At 35.1% G+C, this 17,808-nt stretch overlaps 1 protein-coding gene across 5 annotated transcripts; it reads right to left on the bottom strand.

The window, feature by feature from the left end:
• Positions 1 to 1,674: 1,674 nt before the first annotated feature.
• Positions 1,675 to 15,122, bottom strand: LOC112529144 (vacuolar protein sorting-associated protein 51 homolog). Of its 5 annotated transcripts, XM_025140224.1 has the most exons (22): positions 14,932 to 15,122; positions 13,658 to 13,759; positions 13,263 to 13,544; positions 11,246 to 11,385; positions 10,631 to 10,685; positions 10,399 to 10,506; positions 9,971 to 10,069; positions 9,771 to 9,848; positions 9,152 to 9,229; positions 7,694 to 7,843; positions 6,201 to 6,301; positions 6,040 to 6,107; positions 5,616 to 5,689; positions 5,438 to 5,504; positions 5,129 to 5,238; positions 4,225 to 4,491; positions 3,989 to 4,105; positions 3,134 to 3,205; positions 2,979 to 3,029; positions 2,276 to 2,506; positions 2,025 to 2,201; positions 1,675 to 1,943 (listed from the first exon to the last, which is right to left on the bottom strand). In XM_025140224.1, the coding sequence occupies exons 3-22, from the start codon at positions 13,440 to 13,442 to the stop codon at positions 1,842 to 1,844; spliced, it is 2,325 nt and encodes a 774-aa protein (XP_024995992.1). In that variant the 5' UTR covers positions 13,443 to 13,544; positions 13,658 to 13,759; positions 14,932 to 15,122; the 3' UTR covers positions 1,675 to 1,841. The 5 variants fall into 5 exon arrangements, with proteins under 5 accessions (XP_024995992.1, XP_024995991.1, XP_024995993.1 ...); XM_025140223.1 differs by having other exon boundaries at positions 13,658 to 15,122; XM_025140225.1 differs by having other exon boundaries at positions 13,263 to 13,469; positions 13,658 to 15,122.
• Between the last annotated feature and the right edge of the window lie 2,686 nt (positions 15,123 to 17,808).

Raw genomic sequence — 17,808 nt, 5'->3', positions numbered from 1 at the left:
AATCTTCATAGAAATTAAACAAGATTTGAGTGTGTTTAGAGGAACTACACAATACACGTTCGTTTGATTTGGCTTCGAAAATTTCCGGCATGAGAACAACTTTTATTTTCAAGTTCCTTATGGTGAAAAACTTCTCATTTATATTGCAAATGGCCCACAAAAGTAGTGTCGTGATTAAACGTGCATAACTTTGTTATGGAACTTATTTTTAGACCCATGACCAGTAAAATTGAAGCTTTGAATGAGGATTGTGCCATGGATAGGAAGTTCCGTGGAAATACAACAAGATTTGAGTGGGTTTAGACGAACTGCACAATATGTGTTCGTTCGATTTGGCATATGGGTGGCTCCTGCAATTTCCGGCATGAGAATAGTTTTTTTTTCAAGTTCTTTTTTATGAAAAACTTTTCATTAATATGATAGATGGCCCACGGAAATTTTAATGGTAATTCGGCACAATCGGTCCAAAGGAGAAAAACTCAAGGTGATAACCTTGATGTTTTGGCCAAAAATGGGAGTTGTGTTTAAACATGCATAACTTTTTGTATGGAACTTTATTTTAGTCTCATGACCAATAAAATCAAAGCTTGGAACAAGAAGCACGCCATGGGTAGAAAGTTTTGTGGTAATACAATATGATTTGAGTGGGTTTAGACGAACTTCACGATGCGCGTTTGTTCGATTTGGTCAATGCATGATCCGACAATTTGTTGACATGAAGTCGGGTTTTTTCAAGTTCTTTCTATTGAAAAACTTCTTATTAACATTGTAATGGCCCATGGAAATTTTCATGGCAATCCGGTATGGTTGGTTCGGCAAGAAACCCAAGCATATACCCTTGGTGTATCGACCAAAAATAGGTGTCGCGCTTAAAAATGCATAACTTTTACTACAAGACTCCGTCTCCGTTTTAGGCGCATGACCTATCAAATCGAAGTTTGGAATGATGATCATGCAATGGGTAGGAATTTCATTGGTAATGTAACTGATTTGAGTACGTTTTTAGACAAACTTCCCGATGTGTGTTCATTCTATTTGGCCAATACATGGCTCCGGCAATTTTCGTTACGACAACAGGGTTTTTCAAGTTATTTTTGGTGAAGAACTTCTCATTGAAATTGCACATGGCCCACGGAAAATTTCATGGCAATCCAACAGAGTTGGTCTGGACGAGAAAAACCCAAGGGTATACCCTTGGTGTATCGGTCAAAAATGGTCTGGACGAGAAAAATTCAAGGGTATACCCTTCGTGTATCGGTCAAAAATGGTCTGGACGAGCAAAACCCAAGGGTATACCCTTGGTGTATCGGTCAAAAATGGGTGTCATGCTTAAACGTACATAACTTTTTCTACAGGACTTCGTTTTAGGCTCATTAGTTAAATCTAAGTTTGGAACGAGGAACACGTCATAGGTAGGAAGTTTCATGGTAATGCAACACACGCCGTAAAGATTGTCGAAAGCCGCTCAAATCTCGGATTCCCACCAAACTTCCTACGAGCTCTTCCTAACACGCACAAAAGCCAATCCGTTGTGGAAACGAGTTTTTAGGATGATGTTTTCTGGAGCACCTGTTCGGCCGATAAGCCAAGGGTATAGCTCACGTATCCCGTGGAATTTCTTGTCCGGTCCGACCGTGCCGCATTGCACGAAAATTTGCATGAGTCGTCTACAATGTTAATCCAAATCAACGGATTTATTTTATTTTCCATCTCTAATATCAAAACAACAATTCCAGTTCTCGTCAAGTTACGAAACTATCTATAAGTAACACAATAATACAACACGTATGCAGAGATACCTTTTTTCACTTCCATTTATGCACTTACGAAGCCACTTGTTCTTAGTCTGTGGTCCTAGCCAATTTCGCATGTACAAGTCTGTCTAGGATTGCGGGTTCCAGAGGACTAGGATCGAGACAACGTTCTGCAGCAGCAACTATCACCTGCACTTCCAACCATAACCTTGTTACTAGTTCACACAACCCATAACCCCCATAAAAATACCCAACTTATCTGTTGTTTACCTCATCAAGCAGGAATCCAACCGCAGCTTCATCTTCAGCAGTGTCTTTGAGCGTAGGTCTCAGGTACTGCATGTCCAACTGAATTTGCTGGAATCCACTCCGGTTAAATGTCTGCAACCTAACAAACTCTTGCAAACTTTTCAGGCAGAGTTTTACGATAGTCATCACAACAGATTCCTGCAACACAAAGCCCATTCTTGGTTCACATATTATTTATAAACAGAATGGAATGGAATGGAATGGAATCACACCTGTGTATGTTCGACTTTTGTGAAGATTTCCATTTTTTGTTTAAACAGCTTTGCTAGATGGGTTTCTAGAAGCTGACTACGTGCCCTGTTGGTGGTTGAACGCCCAAGTTTATCATCTCTTAACGTATTGCTGCGTGAAGAGCTTGTACTTCCATTGCTCTCAGTGCGAGAATGTTTACGAGGAAGGCCTTGAGGTAAAATCTGTTTCACTTCAGTTCCTACTGCTCCCAACTGCAACATTATAAATAACTCGATTTTTACAATGGTATGTGATTTTCATCTAATATTGGTGTATATCTATAATCCAAGCCTTTAATAAATACTTTTATGAATCAAATTATCAGATCCGGGCAAAACTATTGTCACCCAAAGTTTGTACCAATGTGCAAATATGTTAAGCATGTCATAAAACAACGATGGACTCTATTCAGCTATGCTCCTTGGATACATACTTGTTGGGTAGGAAGGAGTTACAGGACATGTAATAGACAAAGGTTTAAACGGTTTAGGGTTTAGGGTTTAGGTTTTATGGTTAGGGTTTAGTGTCTAGTGTTTATGGTTTAGGGTTTAGGATTTATGGTTTAGGATTTAGGGAAGCAGTAAGGACAAGAAGAATCCAACAAATATAAGCAGCCGTCTTAAGTTACCAATATCAGTCGTTGTAATGTGTAAAAGACGTTAAAGACCAAGTAAAAATCCATACCTCTTGAAGAAACAAATCAACAAACATATGAACTTCTCTCGGTTCCTTATGCTGAAAAAATACGTGTGTTTGCCAGAATAAAAAATAATGAATATCAAATCACATCCAAGCACACTTGGTCATGCATATTAAACAAGGTGTGAAATTGTACAAACCTTGATCCAATTTGGAGCTGTGAGCCTCTTCCTCAAAAGAACAGAAATTCTTTGGGTTCTCATGTTGATATACTGTAAAGGGAACTCCAATCAATTTATAAAACCAGATAACAATATAATATATCAGGAATTGACATCTCACATAATACATAGATATGGACAAGTCAAATCAGGACCAACAAAATTGCCAAATATCTTCATTGGGCAATTTTGTAGTAATATGTATATTGTCCCATGCAAGGATGAAGGAGGACTGCAACAGTACTTGTGAGCCAGCATAAGAACTCGGCATCCTATGAAATCAGATAAAGACTAGTCTAGCCATCAACACAAAACTACAGTGTCTGAATAGAACTCCATAGGATTTAGATTAAACCTACTAAATTAAGGTACCAGGAGTGCAACATTAAAATTGCAAGTAACAGGTTGGTGATCTGGTTTCAGGTCATGTGGGGTTCCCAAGAAGGAGATATTGCACATCTCAAGTCATTATCTAAGGAGGAAGGCGTTTGGTTTATCTAAGGAGGGATAGGTTAATAAGCATCTTTTTGCAATGGAATGCAGCCAGATGTTTAATGAGTATTTTCAAGGGAATTTGGAAAGGACAAGATACTCAATTCCCAGTGTCTAAAGCAGGCATTCAAGCAACTACTAAGGTTTTCCTTCTAGACAGGGATATTAAATGCCTTACTGGAAGTTTTTGTGTTGCTTGCATCCCTAGGTATACCATCCATAGTACTAATAGCATGAAACTACAGTTACCCACCAATGAGTGCATCACTTTGGATCCATGGTAATAAATTTCACAACAGTTCAGTACAAACAAGTTAGGAGACTTGAATATAAAAAACATACATGCTGCAAGAACTTTTCTCCAGCTGATCTAAAGGTGTGACGGACTTCAGCAGGAACAAAAGCAGGACCATGCTCGTAGAGCTGAACACCGCCAGCTGATAATGAAGAGACAATTTCCTGAGAAGTTACAAAAAGCAAAATTAAATGAATGCCTCCCATTTCATGGAGAGGGAAATGATCAATGTGATCAAGCTTGGAAAATAAATGCAAGATAGAAACAGAACATCAGCTCTTGCCTCAGTAATTCTTGAAACGGCATCTCGTTCAATGAAAACAGATAGCTGGGATATCACAAGAACAAGCCCAGCAGGAACCTTGTCAGCTTGTAACCTCTCTGCCAAAAACTGCTCATGTGCCATCGGAACATTTTTTCCAGAAAGCAAGAGTAACCGATCATTAAGTTGTTTGAAGAAGGTTTGAAACCCTTCTTGCACCCAACTAATAATCATATCTCTTAACTTCAATATCAACCCTAAATCTTCATCAAGAAGACAACAAAAATCCTATAGAAGAAAAAATTATAGAAGAGCTCAAGTAGAAACAAGAAAGAAATATGAATTTGAAAGGCCTGCATTATGCAACTACGCAGTGGTTAGAAAGTCTCCAGTGAAAGAAATCAACATGAAACTGAGAAGATTAAGCAATACTCAATTTGATGGCAGTAACGTCAAAAATTATATTGCAATAATAGTGATGTTTGGTGACCAATAGATAAGAAGTTCACATGCTTATACCAATGAGGTAACTCAATCTGAAAAAGGTTAGACAAAAGTTTAGGTCTCCAGGAGTTCCATTTTATATGAGAGATCACCGAAATTAATCTCATATCTGACAGAGAAGTCCATTGTTAGAGAGACCGGTTTTCATATGAAAGCCAAGCTATTTACGTTCTAAGCCCATATTTTGCTTTTTTATGATATAAAAGAAAAGCACAAATTTAGCAAACTTCCAACTAGAGTGGTTTTTTTGGGAAAAAGAACTAGAGTGGTTTCTGTGCAGGGTCCACCGAAAGTACACACTAACTTCATGTGTAATTGTTTTGACTTGCCATTTACAAATGATGAACTACTATAGATCCAAAATTACTTATATGATCAAAGTGAAAGTGAATGAACCAGGAATCAAGCTGCCATGATTTACCGATAGGACTTTTGTACTGCCTTGAATCACAGCATTTTTGCTGGCCTCCAGGGCAGCCCGCAAAGGATACTCTTCTCCTATTCCATCCTTTTGAATTTGCAGAAGAGTGTCTGACAGTTCAAACAGAGTCGAATCAGAAAGTCTAACATTAAGACTCAGATGCACCAGCCAACAAGCATCCACAGAAACTTGTTTACGCTCTTTGTCCTTACTACTTTTATCCTTGTTCATATTTTTAATGGTCTGCTTTTAGAACTCTTCTTACCTACTAGATGGCATTTATGTCAATGAAAAAAATGAAAGACTAACCAGATATTTCATGAAGAAGATGAAAATATGCACTAGCAACATACTGCTTGACAGCAACACAAGCAGCCTGAAACCATGAACATTCAAACAGGATAGGTAAGTTTTCAGCTAAACAAATTAGGTTGATGTAGACAAAATAACCATTAATGAGAGGAGTAAAGAGTGTCAGAGTGACAACCTCAAGAGCAAAATCTTGAAGAGCAGCCTCTGGTAACACTTCATTTATCAGGAGGACATCAGTCCAAATAAACCCTGTTAATAAGGGGACAACCATGAAGACAATTAATTGATCCGACATGGTAAATGGAAATACTGAAAACAAGTATTGATGCCTTGTTAATGCCTGAAAAATTGTAGTCCAATCTAGAAAACCTGAGAAGCTGAATAAACTACTGTATAAGCTCATCACTGCTTTCAATTGTATATAACTAAACAGGTAACTCATTCTACTTGAAGGTCCATGCAAGAAACAGCACTAATGACCAAAAGTGCAGACCCTCATACATAAGTGCATAACAGTATTAGACCAAAGACTGTTTTCCACCACCTGTTTGATATAAAGATCTATACTACATGATAATATTAGTAGGCTTGTTACATACGAAGTCGGTTGGCTAGCTTTGCTGAAGATATCTGTTCCCGTATTTGTTGTTTGGCAGCTTCAAAGTGCCTAATAAAGCAAACGCCAATCAGGTATCAACACCAAAATCTGGTCAGAAGTACTGGGACTAACTGGGAGAACTAACAAGATGCATATGCATACCTTGTGGTTAGATCTTGCACGAGTTTGACCAGTTGCTGCTCTGAATCAGGGAAAATGACATGATAAGCGTGAACAGCTTCCACAAATTCACGAGTGGGTACCTATTCAACAAATTGGACAGCTGAAAGAGCTCATATATATGACCAAGCGACAAATGAAAACGATGATGTATCTTAACAACCAAAAGGCACAAAAAATCATATATGCAATATATACACATCTAGATATGTTGAGTGCATGAACAAAGAGAGGATTTAGGTAAAACCAAAAGTCTTTGGGAAATAAAGGTCTAAACGGTGCATTGGCTCACATATGCTACATACTTTTGATAGCTTCCCAATATCTAACAAGCAACTCCTTAAAGGACGAAGGTTCGTTCTTACTATCATCAAAATGTAATTTTCAGTGTGCTTATAACCAACAATGATACCAATTCTTTACAAGCTCAATCTCTTTCATACATGTTTAGAGAGCAAGCTGAAATAGAATTTGAATAGAGAAATTGATTAACTTTCCCAAAGGAAAAGAAAAGAAATAAGAAGAAAGAAAAAGACAATGACAAGAAAAACATAAACTAGTGTTCCATGATGAGGAAAACAAAAATCAACAAAAGAATGAGAATCCCTTGCATCATCCATGACCTGAGGCAAACTGTAACTGAATGAGAATGCTTTGCTTCGGTAAAAGGTGAAGTTCCTCCAAAGCCTCAAAAAATATCAACGAAATCAATTTAGGAAATAGACACACTATTAATAGTTTTTACTTTAATGTGGATGCCCTGGGATTATAATACAATTTTGCTGCCAGCACTTCAATCCTCGGCTCTTCCTTATAGATCAAACTAGAAATAATAATAATAGATAAACACAAAGGAAGGCCGCTGATTGAAAATGCTCCAGATCACGAAATGAAATGAAGAAATTAGATTTGACTCAAACTGAAATATGTTAAAACAGTTAAAGCTCTAAAGCATGTGTGAAAACTATTTTAGTGTTCTTCCTCTGGTTTTCTATTACCATCCCAATGTGCATCCATTAGTAAAGTCGGTTGAAGCGGCAAAAATGATAATCATGTTCAGATGCATGAGGTCATTGGACACGCAACTGTCATTCCAAATATTAGTGTTCCCGCTTGACAGACAATGTGGTAGAAGTGCATTTAAAAGAATACCTTTTAATCAATTGGCAAGGCTGCGGAGAGACTGTTCCAGAGAAAACAAACTAGTCGTGCGTAAATTGCTGAAAATAAACTAATCACTCTTGTATCCTGTATGGATTCAAGTGGCTAAAGCTGAAGTAGTGTTCTCACAGTAATAGAATGGTCCAAGAAATATGACCCATGCTTTGACTCAACTCATTTATATCTAAACAACCAAGTTTTCTAGATACATTCAGGAACTTGACGGAACAATGTCCTTATTTAAAGCCAATTGGGGTATGCCACAAAAAGCTAGGAAATTATAACTTATAAGAGATGATCATCTATGTAATTACCTCAGGAAGAGGAGTAACGGGATCAGATTCACTTCCTTCATTGGTAGATTCATGAGGAATTGCTGAACCGATGCTTATCTCTTTAGAGAGATCAAGTTCCCCAAGGAACTGCTCTAACTTTTCAAGCAGCTTTGATTTCAAGTTTTCAACCTACCAAAGTGAAGCAATATAGGTAGTCAATAAAATACTTTCTCTGCACATCACGTAAAAAGCTTGGACTATACATTACAATCCACAGGCCACATTAAGTAAACATTTTTGTCTTTCAAAAAGAACACAGTTTTTTATAATCTGTTGTTCCCCCAACAATATAAATTCAAAAGCAAAAGCAGCATAAGAACTTAATAATTTACAGATTTCATGTTTGTAGAACTTCAAAATATATTTGAAATCCTCTAAAAAGTAATTTATATTCCTTTGAAAAGCATTATTGCTTTTTCTATTTCAGGATACAGCAAGATGGTCAATCATATGAGGTGACAAATGTAATTATATACGTGCTCTTCTCTTAATACAGATATATCAAATGTTTCATATAAGGAATCTTGTGACATCGTATATTTATTCTTCTTCGGCTTTCTGCTTTTCTATTCAATAGGTAGTCAGCATGTATTACCAACATGAGGCATATCCACATTCCACATCAAAATATGAAGCATCACTTCCAAGGGCTCAAATCCTTTAATAAGGAACAACGCTATTTAATTTAATAAATTACAGGTGACCAACGTGGCACCTGACTAAGCACTCCAATAAGAGTGCTTGGAGGTGTAGTTAGCTTAGAGAGGAGGAAAGGAGATGGCAATGCAGAAGGTGGGGGTGGTAGGGTTAGGGAGTTGGCAGTTAGGTCACCGGTATTGTAAGTTAGATTGTGGGTTGTATAGCTTTGTTTCCTTGTACTAGCATATGTTTTTGCGGTGTTTCTTTTTGTGGTGTTGTTTGCTTTAAATTAGCCTAGGTTCTTCTTTCTAATTTTTGAAGAAAATTTCTTTCGAATATTTAATTCTTCAAATTTTATGGCATGCTTCTTCTTTATGCTCACACTTTTCACAAGTCGGAGATCATCACGAAAACAGTTGTTTTACTCCTTAGTGGTAAAGTTTGCATACATCTCAACCCCCACCCCTACCCCTTGAGCGGCCATCTCTGTGTGGGATATGCTGGGATAGTGGTTTGGTTTACTATGGAACTATTTTAATCATACATAACAGAGGACATGTTACACTAGGAATGCACATGAATGCAACTTCTGGCTGTGTTGCTTTCCATGTCTCCTTGTCATGCATTGCATGTTTCAGCTAATGATTGGATGCATATATGCACATCATGACTCATGAGTTTCTATTGAACGTATAAGTTAAAATCCATCATTCATACCACATCCACATGATAAACGGTCAAAAATATTGCAGGACAAAGCTCATGAAGTAAATGGTTGCGAAAATCAGAGTTACAAACCGGAAAATCCAATTGCTTAAGAAGCATTACAGCCTCTGCTCTTGCTTGTATTGATTCAGAGTCAGAAGAAACCTTGTCCTGAAAGAAAACTTGCACAATATGAAATCTTTTTTGTTTCCCCTTTTTATGCTACTATTAGATGACATATGTACCAACAGACACTACTAAAACATCATCAACAATAGTAAGTTCACTGAAAAGCATTGTAGTTCATATGCCCCTGCACGGTCACTTAAAGATCCTACAACCTTGAATCTGAAAAAACTTTATCTTCTTCCAGTTACAGTATTTCCTAAGAAAACAATCAATACTTCCAATCATGCATCAAATGTAGGAGCATACTTAAGTAGCATGTAGTGCTTATAGTCAAAAGGTGGAAGTAGCACGCAATATCAAGCCTTTTATCTCAAACTAGTTGGGTAGGCTAAAACTAAAACAGAAGAAAATCATACAAGGGTGCATTCCAAAACAAAGATAAAGAGGTGTCCCCCTAGGATTCCGGAGCATAAATGGCGTTTTTTCACAAAATCGTATTTTGGCCAACTCTGTTGGTACATGCCATTGATGTAGATCTCTCTTTGGTACTTCCTCAGAAAAACTAAATTAACAAATAATGTACCTGGAGCTTGTTAATAATAACTGACATTACTTCTTCAGATGCTTTCTTACAATCCTGGAATGAGGAATCCCCATAAGCCTAGTGAAGTTCAAGATAAGGAGCAAAAAAATGAATGTCATTGATAAAGCAAAAGTGACATCTCATGAGTCTGATATAACAAATAAAAGTTGATGTAATAATCATATGGCCAGTAAATTAACCTTAAATATCGGCATAGCTCCAGTGTAGAACCTCACTGCATCACCATATGCTTCAGATTTTATACATTTTCCAAGTGTAGTAGGGAGATCATATATAAACTGGTCAACACAAGATGAAATCTGTGTAACTCACACATGGCCAAAGACCATAATTCGCATAATGTATAGAACTTGACATAAGATCAAAGCCATATAGTAGCACAACAAAAATGGAATGATTCTGTTTTACAAAGATGAAACTTCTATCAATTAAACACCCATGTTCCATGCAAAGCAGGGTGTACATCAACAGACAATAGTGAACAATTAACAATAGATCTACATCTTGACAAGTAAAATGTTGAGTATGCATGTAGAACAGGCTATATGCCACCCAATGGAAAACAACCAGGGCTCATCAGGAGAAGTTTGGAGGTTCATCTCGATACCTGAACTTTGCGCAATAGATTACGGGTGCGATGTAATTTCTCTATATGCTCTCTCTTTTCAAAAAGCGAGGTGTTGACCCCATCACTTCGTGACTGCACTGACATTATCTGACAAAAGGAATGATGGTGAAAGGTAAATTTTAAAACTTCCTTCTCACCTTCTTCCAATTTCCTTATTAACAATGTCCACAACATAAATAAACAAAAACTAAAAAACATGTTCCTTATGTACCTTTTCAAGGAGTTGTTCCATATTTACTTCCATACCGACAATATTATTCTTCATTCTGGTACAAAAAATACATTAATACATGTCATACATGTATCTTATATGAGAGATTAAAAAAATTATACCAAATGCCATCAAGAGAACCCATCATTAGCAGCTCATAGCGAACAAAGGATTTCAAAGACCAACATAAGCGGCCACTAAGGATTATTCGGGCCAGAAAAAGGATGCTACTTTTCTTGGTGATTGGGCTAATAGGAGCATTCTTTTGGGCCATAGAAAGTGGTTTATTTCCCATATTGTTTTGAGCCTTTTCTTGGGTTTTCATAATTTTGGGGTTTTTTGCTTGTTGGGTAATTTCAGCTCTTGGGTTTTTAACTCTAAGTTAGGTTTTAGAGTTAGACCGTTATTATATGTCTTCCCGAAACATTTTATTGGGAGACAATGTTTCTTTCTTGGGGCATGCCCTCTAGATTGTACTTTCCGTTTTTTTATTGAATAATTTTTTCCTGGGTTCCGTCTCCTTTTCCCGTAAAAAAAATTAATGTTATTGCGCAGGGAACTGCTAAAGCAGGTGGAAAGAAAATCAGAGTTAGTTACTAAGAGACAATGCCTTACCTTTTAATTGTATCTGTAGCACTGATAAACTTGTTATAGTTTTCGTATACTAACATTTGCAAGTCAGTGTCCAGATTCTTGATCTCAGCAGCCATCTCAACATGCCTCTGAAGGAGGCCCTCCAGATTTGACTTTTGTACCTGATACATTAGGTGAAGAAACGTCCTCAAACTTGTATCAGAAGATCAGAAGTGTTTGCTTGGAAGGATGATTCGGTGTTTAACATAGTCTTCTTGTCAGACAACCAGATTTATTCATTAAAAGACAAGAGAACCTTCAGAACTGAAGTTGCAAGAAAAGTGAAGTAACTTCTCTTCTGAAGTTTCGAGATTAAAACACTAAAGATGCTCAGAGCTGAGACCCAGATGAGCCAAATAAGACCACTTGATAGGCACGGGGCTGCAAAATAAAAATCAAAGTGATTTCCTTATCACTCCTCATCATTCAAAGTGCCTTAGACCCACAGAGTCCTCAAATCAACTGACTCCATGTATTATTAGATATGAATCTCCAAAGATATCAAAAAAGGATATCATGATGATGCTTGCCTCCAGCGAGTACATTTTTACCTGACTTTAAACAGGGAAACTTTCTGGAGTTCATGTAAAGCCTCTTAATGATGCCTTCATGGAAACAATCTCTCTACCCCTTGAGGTAGAGGAAAAAGTTGCTTACATCCTACCCTCCTCCGACCATACCTCCGAGTGGGATCTACTGGGTACATTTGGTTTGGCTTTTATGTAATGGAGGCTTGCTAGATGTTTGTGGGTCTCAGAAGTGCAGAATTTACACATTTGAGACAAGTCGCCAGACATAAGAGCTAATATTGGTAGTGGACCTTTTTTGCACAATTATATTCATCTTTAAGACAACTTATACATAGAAAGCACCTTTTTGCATGGTCTATATCATATGCTTAAGCTAGTCATATATATATATATATATATATATATATATGTAAGTGTGTGTACATATATGTATATATGTATCAATTTTGACATCTTAAAGAAAAATACATAGTGTGGATTGGAAATCTCATAACACCATAGGGAACCACGGGCACTTTAGAAAACCTTAAATCATGTAAATCGTTATGCAAAATTGTCGAGTTTTTATATTATCACATGATTGTTTTATGGTGTTATTTTTATACTGAAACCATCACGACTTACCATGGGATACCACTGCCCTATGTTAAGTGTAACTACACAGAGTGCATTACTAAGGTATCTGTGGACCAATAATGCTTTAAGTAAAGCCATAGTCTCTTACTTGTGTGTGTGTGTGTGCGTGCATACACATAACCACTGTACATGTATAAGTGAATGCCTGTGTTTCAAGGTCAATGAGGCACTGGATCCCTAGCATCCCATGCTTTCTGATAGCTCTACAACTCTTCTACAGAATAACACACTAGTCTCGGTCCTCCACATACGTCAATGATTCTCTTATTAACCACCCTTTTGCACTTGGAAGTTGAAAGTGTTATTGTCCAATAATATGTATGTCAAAGAATGGTCTCAACTTAGCTGTTTGGATTTATATTAAGGTGATTTGGTAATATCAGTTTTAGGCTTCCAATCAATAATGATTGTGCTTAGCTCTAAGACTCAAACAATAGCACATTTCTACACATGTTTTGTGTAGCATGATCATCTATATATACATTCGATACTCCTTATGTTCCCTCAGAGTGGCAAAGAGAGCTACAATTTACCTTTGACATGAAATGGGGTAATTAAACGATAAGCTCTAAAGCATTGCAGCAATTTATTAATGACTAAATAAACTAAATGATAGGTACCACGCATATCGGGAGTCTTAACTTAGTACATAGTCCATGATATTTTTATATTGCATAGATCTAGAGAATTGGGTCTGAATTCAAAATTTTGTTAGGAACGGATGAGTATTAAGATAACACCGTAATTTATATAACCTAGGTGAGTGATGCAACATGAAGCGCTAAAAGAACAGGGTATGAGATCTTTTAGGGATCTGAGATCAGAGGGCGTACAAGAAGATTCATGTACTGATCGGCATCGAAGGAAGTCGTATTGATAGTGTCGAGAGTGGCGAATCTTGATGTAGTGTTGACGGGAGCAGAAGTATGAGAAGCATCCTGTGAATAGAAACTCGATAGCAGGTCTCTCGTTCTCTTTACCTTATCATCCATCGGAACATCGTCTACCACCATTTTTCTCCGACTTGGAACACTTTCTGTCTGATAGGAGTTTGGAAAATGTTAAATATCCGGAAAGTTTAACAGTGATGTCTTGATTATTGAATCATATAGCCACTGTGATCAGGTAAAAGAACTTGTTTAATAATTTAACAGTGATGTCTTGATTAATTGAAATCATATAGCCACTGTCACTATAGCCAAATTAAATAAATTGAATGAAACTTTACCTTATCAAATTCTGATTAGYTGTCCAGGCAAAATAGCACAAGATTCTTCGTAGTTGAGGAACCAATTCCTTATGTATGAACAGGAACTGAAAAACTAGGAAACTAAAACAGGAACTTCAATGCACGAACCAAGTCCACATTTGATTTCAACTGTCTTGCTTTTATTTACTCTAAAATTGATCAAAAACAATGTTTAAAGTTGTTTTGGTCCCAAAAGACAGGAAATGACTAATACATGTTCAGAAGTAAATTATGAAAAACTTGTATGTCAAGGTCGATTTCAGAAGTACCCTTTAAATTCCCAAAATCAGAAGCGGACCACACTTACTTTTTCTTTTTTGTAATGGTATCTGACTCCTCCCCCAACTAGTGCAGTTGTGGGATAGGGCACTACTCGTAGGCTACTTTGGCTATAGCACCATATGACTTGAGAATCTTGAATGTTTTGAACCATAAACATGCACACAAACTGTACTATTACAAGTCCATACTTAACATGAAAAGGAACTCTACAGCTTCATGACCTTCATCCAATACAAGGTTCAGTAATTGGTTCTCATAAGTGCTAAAGTTAAAACAKRATRGCCAAAAATAGTGGTGAAGCTAGAACCTCCCATGGTAAATGGAACAATGGAAAAAAATAACCATAACAAAATAGATGTTGCAATTGTTAGTATAAGTACATTATATACATAAGATGGACACAAATTAACTATTGCAGAGATTCAACGAGTATTAAGTAGTAATGCATTCAGCAACAGATTAAGGTCCAAGCAGGTTCAATACACCCACTCGACTGACTTTTTGGGGTAAAAATCAGCAGCTAAAGGGGTTGTTTTTTTTGGCTAAAAATCAGCAGCTAGGGGTTGTTTTGTGGCTAAAAATTAGCAGCTAAAGAGGCCGATTTGTGTCTAAAAAATCAGCAGCAATAGGGACTATTTGGATGTTGTTTCGAGACTGTTTTGGGCCACATTTAGAGGTTGTTTAAGCTGTCCTAGGGGGTTGTTAACAGATGTTAGGTAAAGAAATTTGGACTTCAATTAACAAATGGTAGATTGGCAGCAAAAGGCATGGATCTCAATTTGGATTTAGGCATACATGATACATAAACATTATACATACAGACATACAGTGAATCAGTGATACAGTAACAGTACTAGAAACACAAATGACAAACCACAAAGGATCAATTTCACAGCTTCATACTTAGGTTTTGCAGTCAAACAAGAATTAGAAACATAAGAAATGAAATAAGTAAACTAAATAACCCTAACCTCACAAGCCACAAGATGCGAGAGCGAGAGCGAGAGACCGAGAGCCGGTCGATAGTCGAGACCCGAGAGAGGCAGAGAGCGAGAGCCGATTGAGTCAAGGCCGATTGCGATTTCTATCTCGATTCGTGAATCGTGAATTGGTTTCTGTTCGTGAGTTCGTCCGTGAGCGAGGCGACAGGGAGGACGAATCGAGTGATGGTGCTAGATTTGATGTTAAAATTTAGAAATGGTTTTAAATATAATATGGTATTTATATTATTTTAAATTTTAATAAAGTGTTTTATTAGCTTTTAAACATTAATACAATAATTAAAAATGTGTTATTAACTTTTAAAATTAACATGACACTTAAAAATGTTCTATTAACTTCTAAAATAATATAACATTTTAAAATATCCTATTAGTCTTTTAAATAATACAACATTTAAAAAGTGTCCTATTAGACTCTAAAATAATGTGACATTGAAAAGTGTCGTATTAAACTACATGATAGAACACTAAGAGAGCTTAATAAGACATCAAAAATAAGAGTTCTATTAAATTAAATCAAATAAGACTCATAAAATAATGTGTCGTATTAGCCYTTTTTAAAGGACGGGTCTTGAAAAGTGTCCTATAAACTTGTTTTTGTTGTAGTGACATGTAATAGACAAAGGTTTAAAGGGTTTAGGTTTTATGGTTTTAAAGTGAGATTTTATCATTTATTTGATTATGTTTATCCGCAGTTAGTTATATGAATTCAAACATCGAGTTTTAATAAGTTATACTTATGCATAATTTACTTGTAATATTGCATTTTAAGTAATATGCATTAATATACAGTACTTTATGCATAACACACATATATTGATATTCATATCAAATTAACTATTTAAAATTTCTCATTTTTTGTGTAATTTTTTAATTCATTTTTTAAAATTTAACTTAGATACAATAACGAAATAATTTATATTTGGTTTAATAATATAATTTTCTTATAAAGATAATAATTAATTATTTTGTTAGAACTCGATAATTATCCTAATTATATTTTCGATTTTTTATATTTTAAAATAAGATATTTATCCTCTATTTGATTATGTTTATCCGTAATTTACGAATTCAAACATCGAGCTTTAATAAGTTGTACTTTTGCATAATTTACTTGTAATCTTAAATTTTAAGCAAACATTGGTTTTATGTGGTTTTGAGAAAGTGATAATGTTTTTATTTTTGAATAAAATATAAATTTAAAAATATCATATATTTTGAAAAAAAATATCGATATCGGTATTAAATTAATATTTTTAAAAGTTCTTGTGTTTTGGTGTAATGTTCTTAATTAATTTTTTTAAATTATAATTTAGTTTAGTTTTAGTAACAAAGAAATTTAATTTAGGTTATAATATATATTTTTTTATAATGATAATAACTAACTATTCTGTTAGTTATCAATGATTATTCTAATTATATTTTAGATTTTTTATATTTAAAATGAGATGTTTATCCAATATTTGATTATGTTTATCTGCAGTTAATTAGACGAATTCAAGTATGGAACTTTAATAAGTTGTACTTATGCACAATTTACTTGTAATCTTAAATTTTAAGGGGTGTTTGGATTGCTATTTAAAACAACTCATGCGTTTTTTGTAAAAGTGTTTATTAACTTATGTGGTATCAAACTGAAGTTTTGTAAAAAGTATTTGGATTAGCTTACAACGGTACCAAAAAAACAATAAGGTGATAAGTTATTTTTTAGTGTTTGACAAATTTTATTTATATATGTAAAATGACCAAAAAGAACAATTGTATGTAAAACCTAACATTTTGTACTTAATTCCATCTTCAAATGCGATATTATGGAGTCCAATAACTCAAACATAAATCAACCTAATTCCCATGAAATCACCTCCAATTTAATATATAAACCTCACGAACCCTAAATACTTTAAAAATCAAGAGATTCAGTAACAGTTACAGGAAGAAAAAACACCCTTAAAAAAGTAGTCGAATTCAAACCTAACCAAATCAAACACTCTCTTCAATTCCCAATTTCCAACCTCAGAGTACAAGTAAAAAATTAGTCGACTCGCTCGTACAAAAGTCAAAATCGTTTCAAGAGCAAACCAAATTGATTGATGATAAAGGAGGACGTCAAAGAGCAATACAAGTTAGGAAACGAAGGTAATTGGTCGATCTGGTTGGAATTTGGTGGATCAAGGATGTTTATCGGTGGAAAAAAAGTGAAAATTAGAGTAGAGAGTTTTTAAGAGTTTTTGTCAAATGCTTTATAATATAGTATAGATATATATATATATATATATATATATCATAAAATTGTTAAAAAGATTGAAATATAATCAATTAGCTTTCACTTTTCTATATTAAATTTAATTTGTTGATATTAAGGATGAGGATTAAAAATTAAAGATTATGCAACACTCATCAAAATTTGAGGATATTATAAAACGTAGGAAAAAATAAACCAAAATTAGTATATATATATTTTACAATAACTAATTTATATTTTTTTTTATAATATGTTTTATAGATTTATTAAAACAAAATACAATGGTTAAAAAAGAATAAAAACAAGAACTCGGATTCTTGTTCAAACATATGAGTTATTATTGGAATCTATGATCGATAAAAATCTCTTTATAAAACCTCAATAAAAAACTCAATAAGAACCTCAATCGTAGATGATTTAATGAAGTTGTTTTAAAACCCATAATCACAATTTTCAAAATTTACTCAAATAACATATGGTTTAGAAACCAAATTTCCATGAAAATTAATGAAGGGTATACTGTTTGATTTTTCTCGTGTGAAACGACTCCACCAGATTGCCATGAAATTTTCCGCAAGTCATCAGCAATGTTAATAAGAAGTTTT

This window comes from Cynara cardunculus (assembly GCF_001531365.2).
Source record: "Cynara cardunculus var. scolymus isolate 2C chromosome LG 16, CcrdV1, whole genome shotgun sequence".
Lineage (NCBI taxonomy): Eukaryota > Viridiplantae > Streptophyta > Magnoliopsida > Asterales > Asteraceae > Cynara > Cynara cardunculus.
Note: the sequence above shows the minus strand (reverse complement) of the source record. Positions and strands in the feature narration are given on the sequence as shown.

What these genes read in the sequence shown, in the direction of transcription:
- LOC112529144 (XM_025140223.1), bottom strand. Translation starts at nt 13,442, where the DNA reads ATGGTGGTAGACGATGTTCCGATGGATGATAAGGTAAAGAGAACGAGA. An exon ending in TGGAACAACTCCTTGAAAAG is followed by an intron (nt 10,507 to 10,630) that starts GTACATAAGGAA and finishes TCCTTTTGTCAG; the next exon opens with ATAATGTCAGTGCAGTCACG. An exon ending in GTGCAAGATCTAACCACAAG is followed by an intron (nt 6,108 to 6,200) that starts GTATGCATATGC and finishes TTGCTTTATTAG; the next exon opens with GCACTTTGAAGCTGCCAAAC.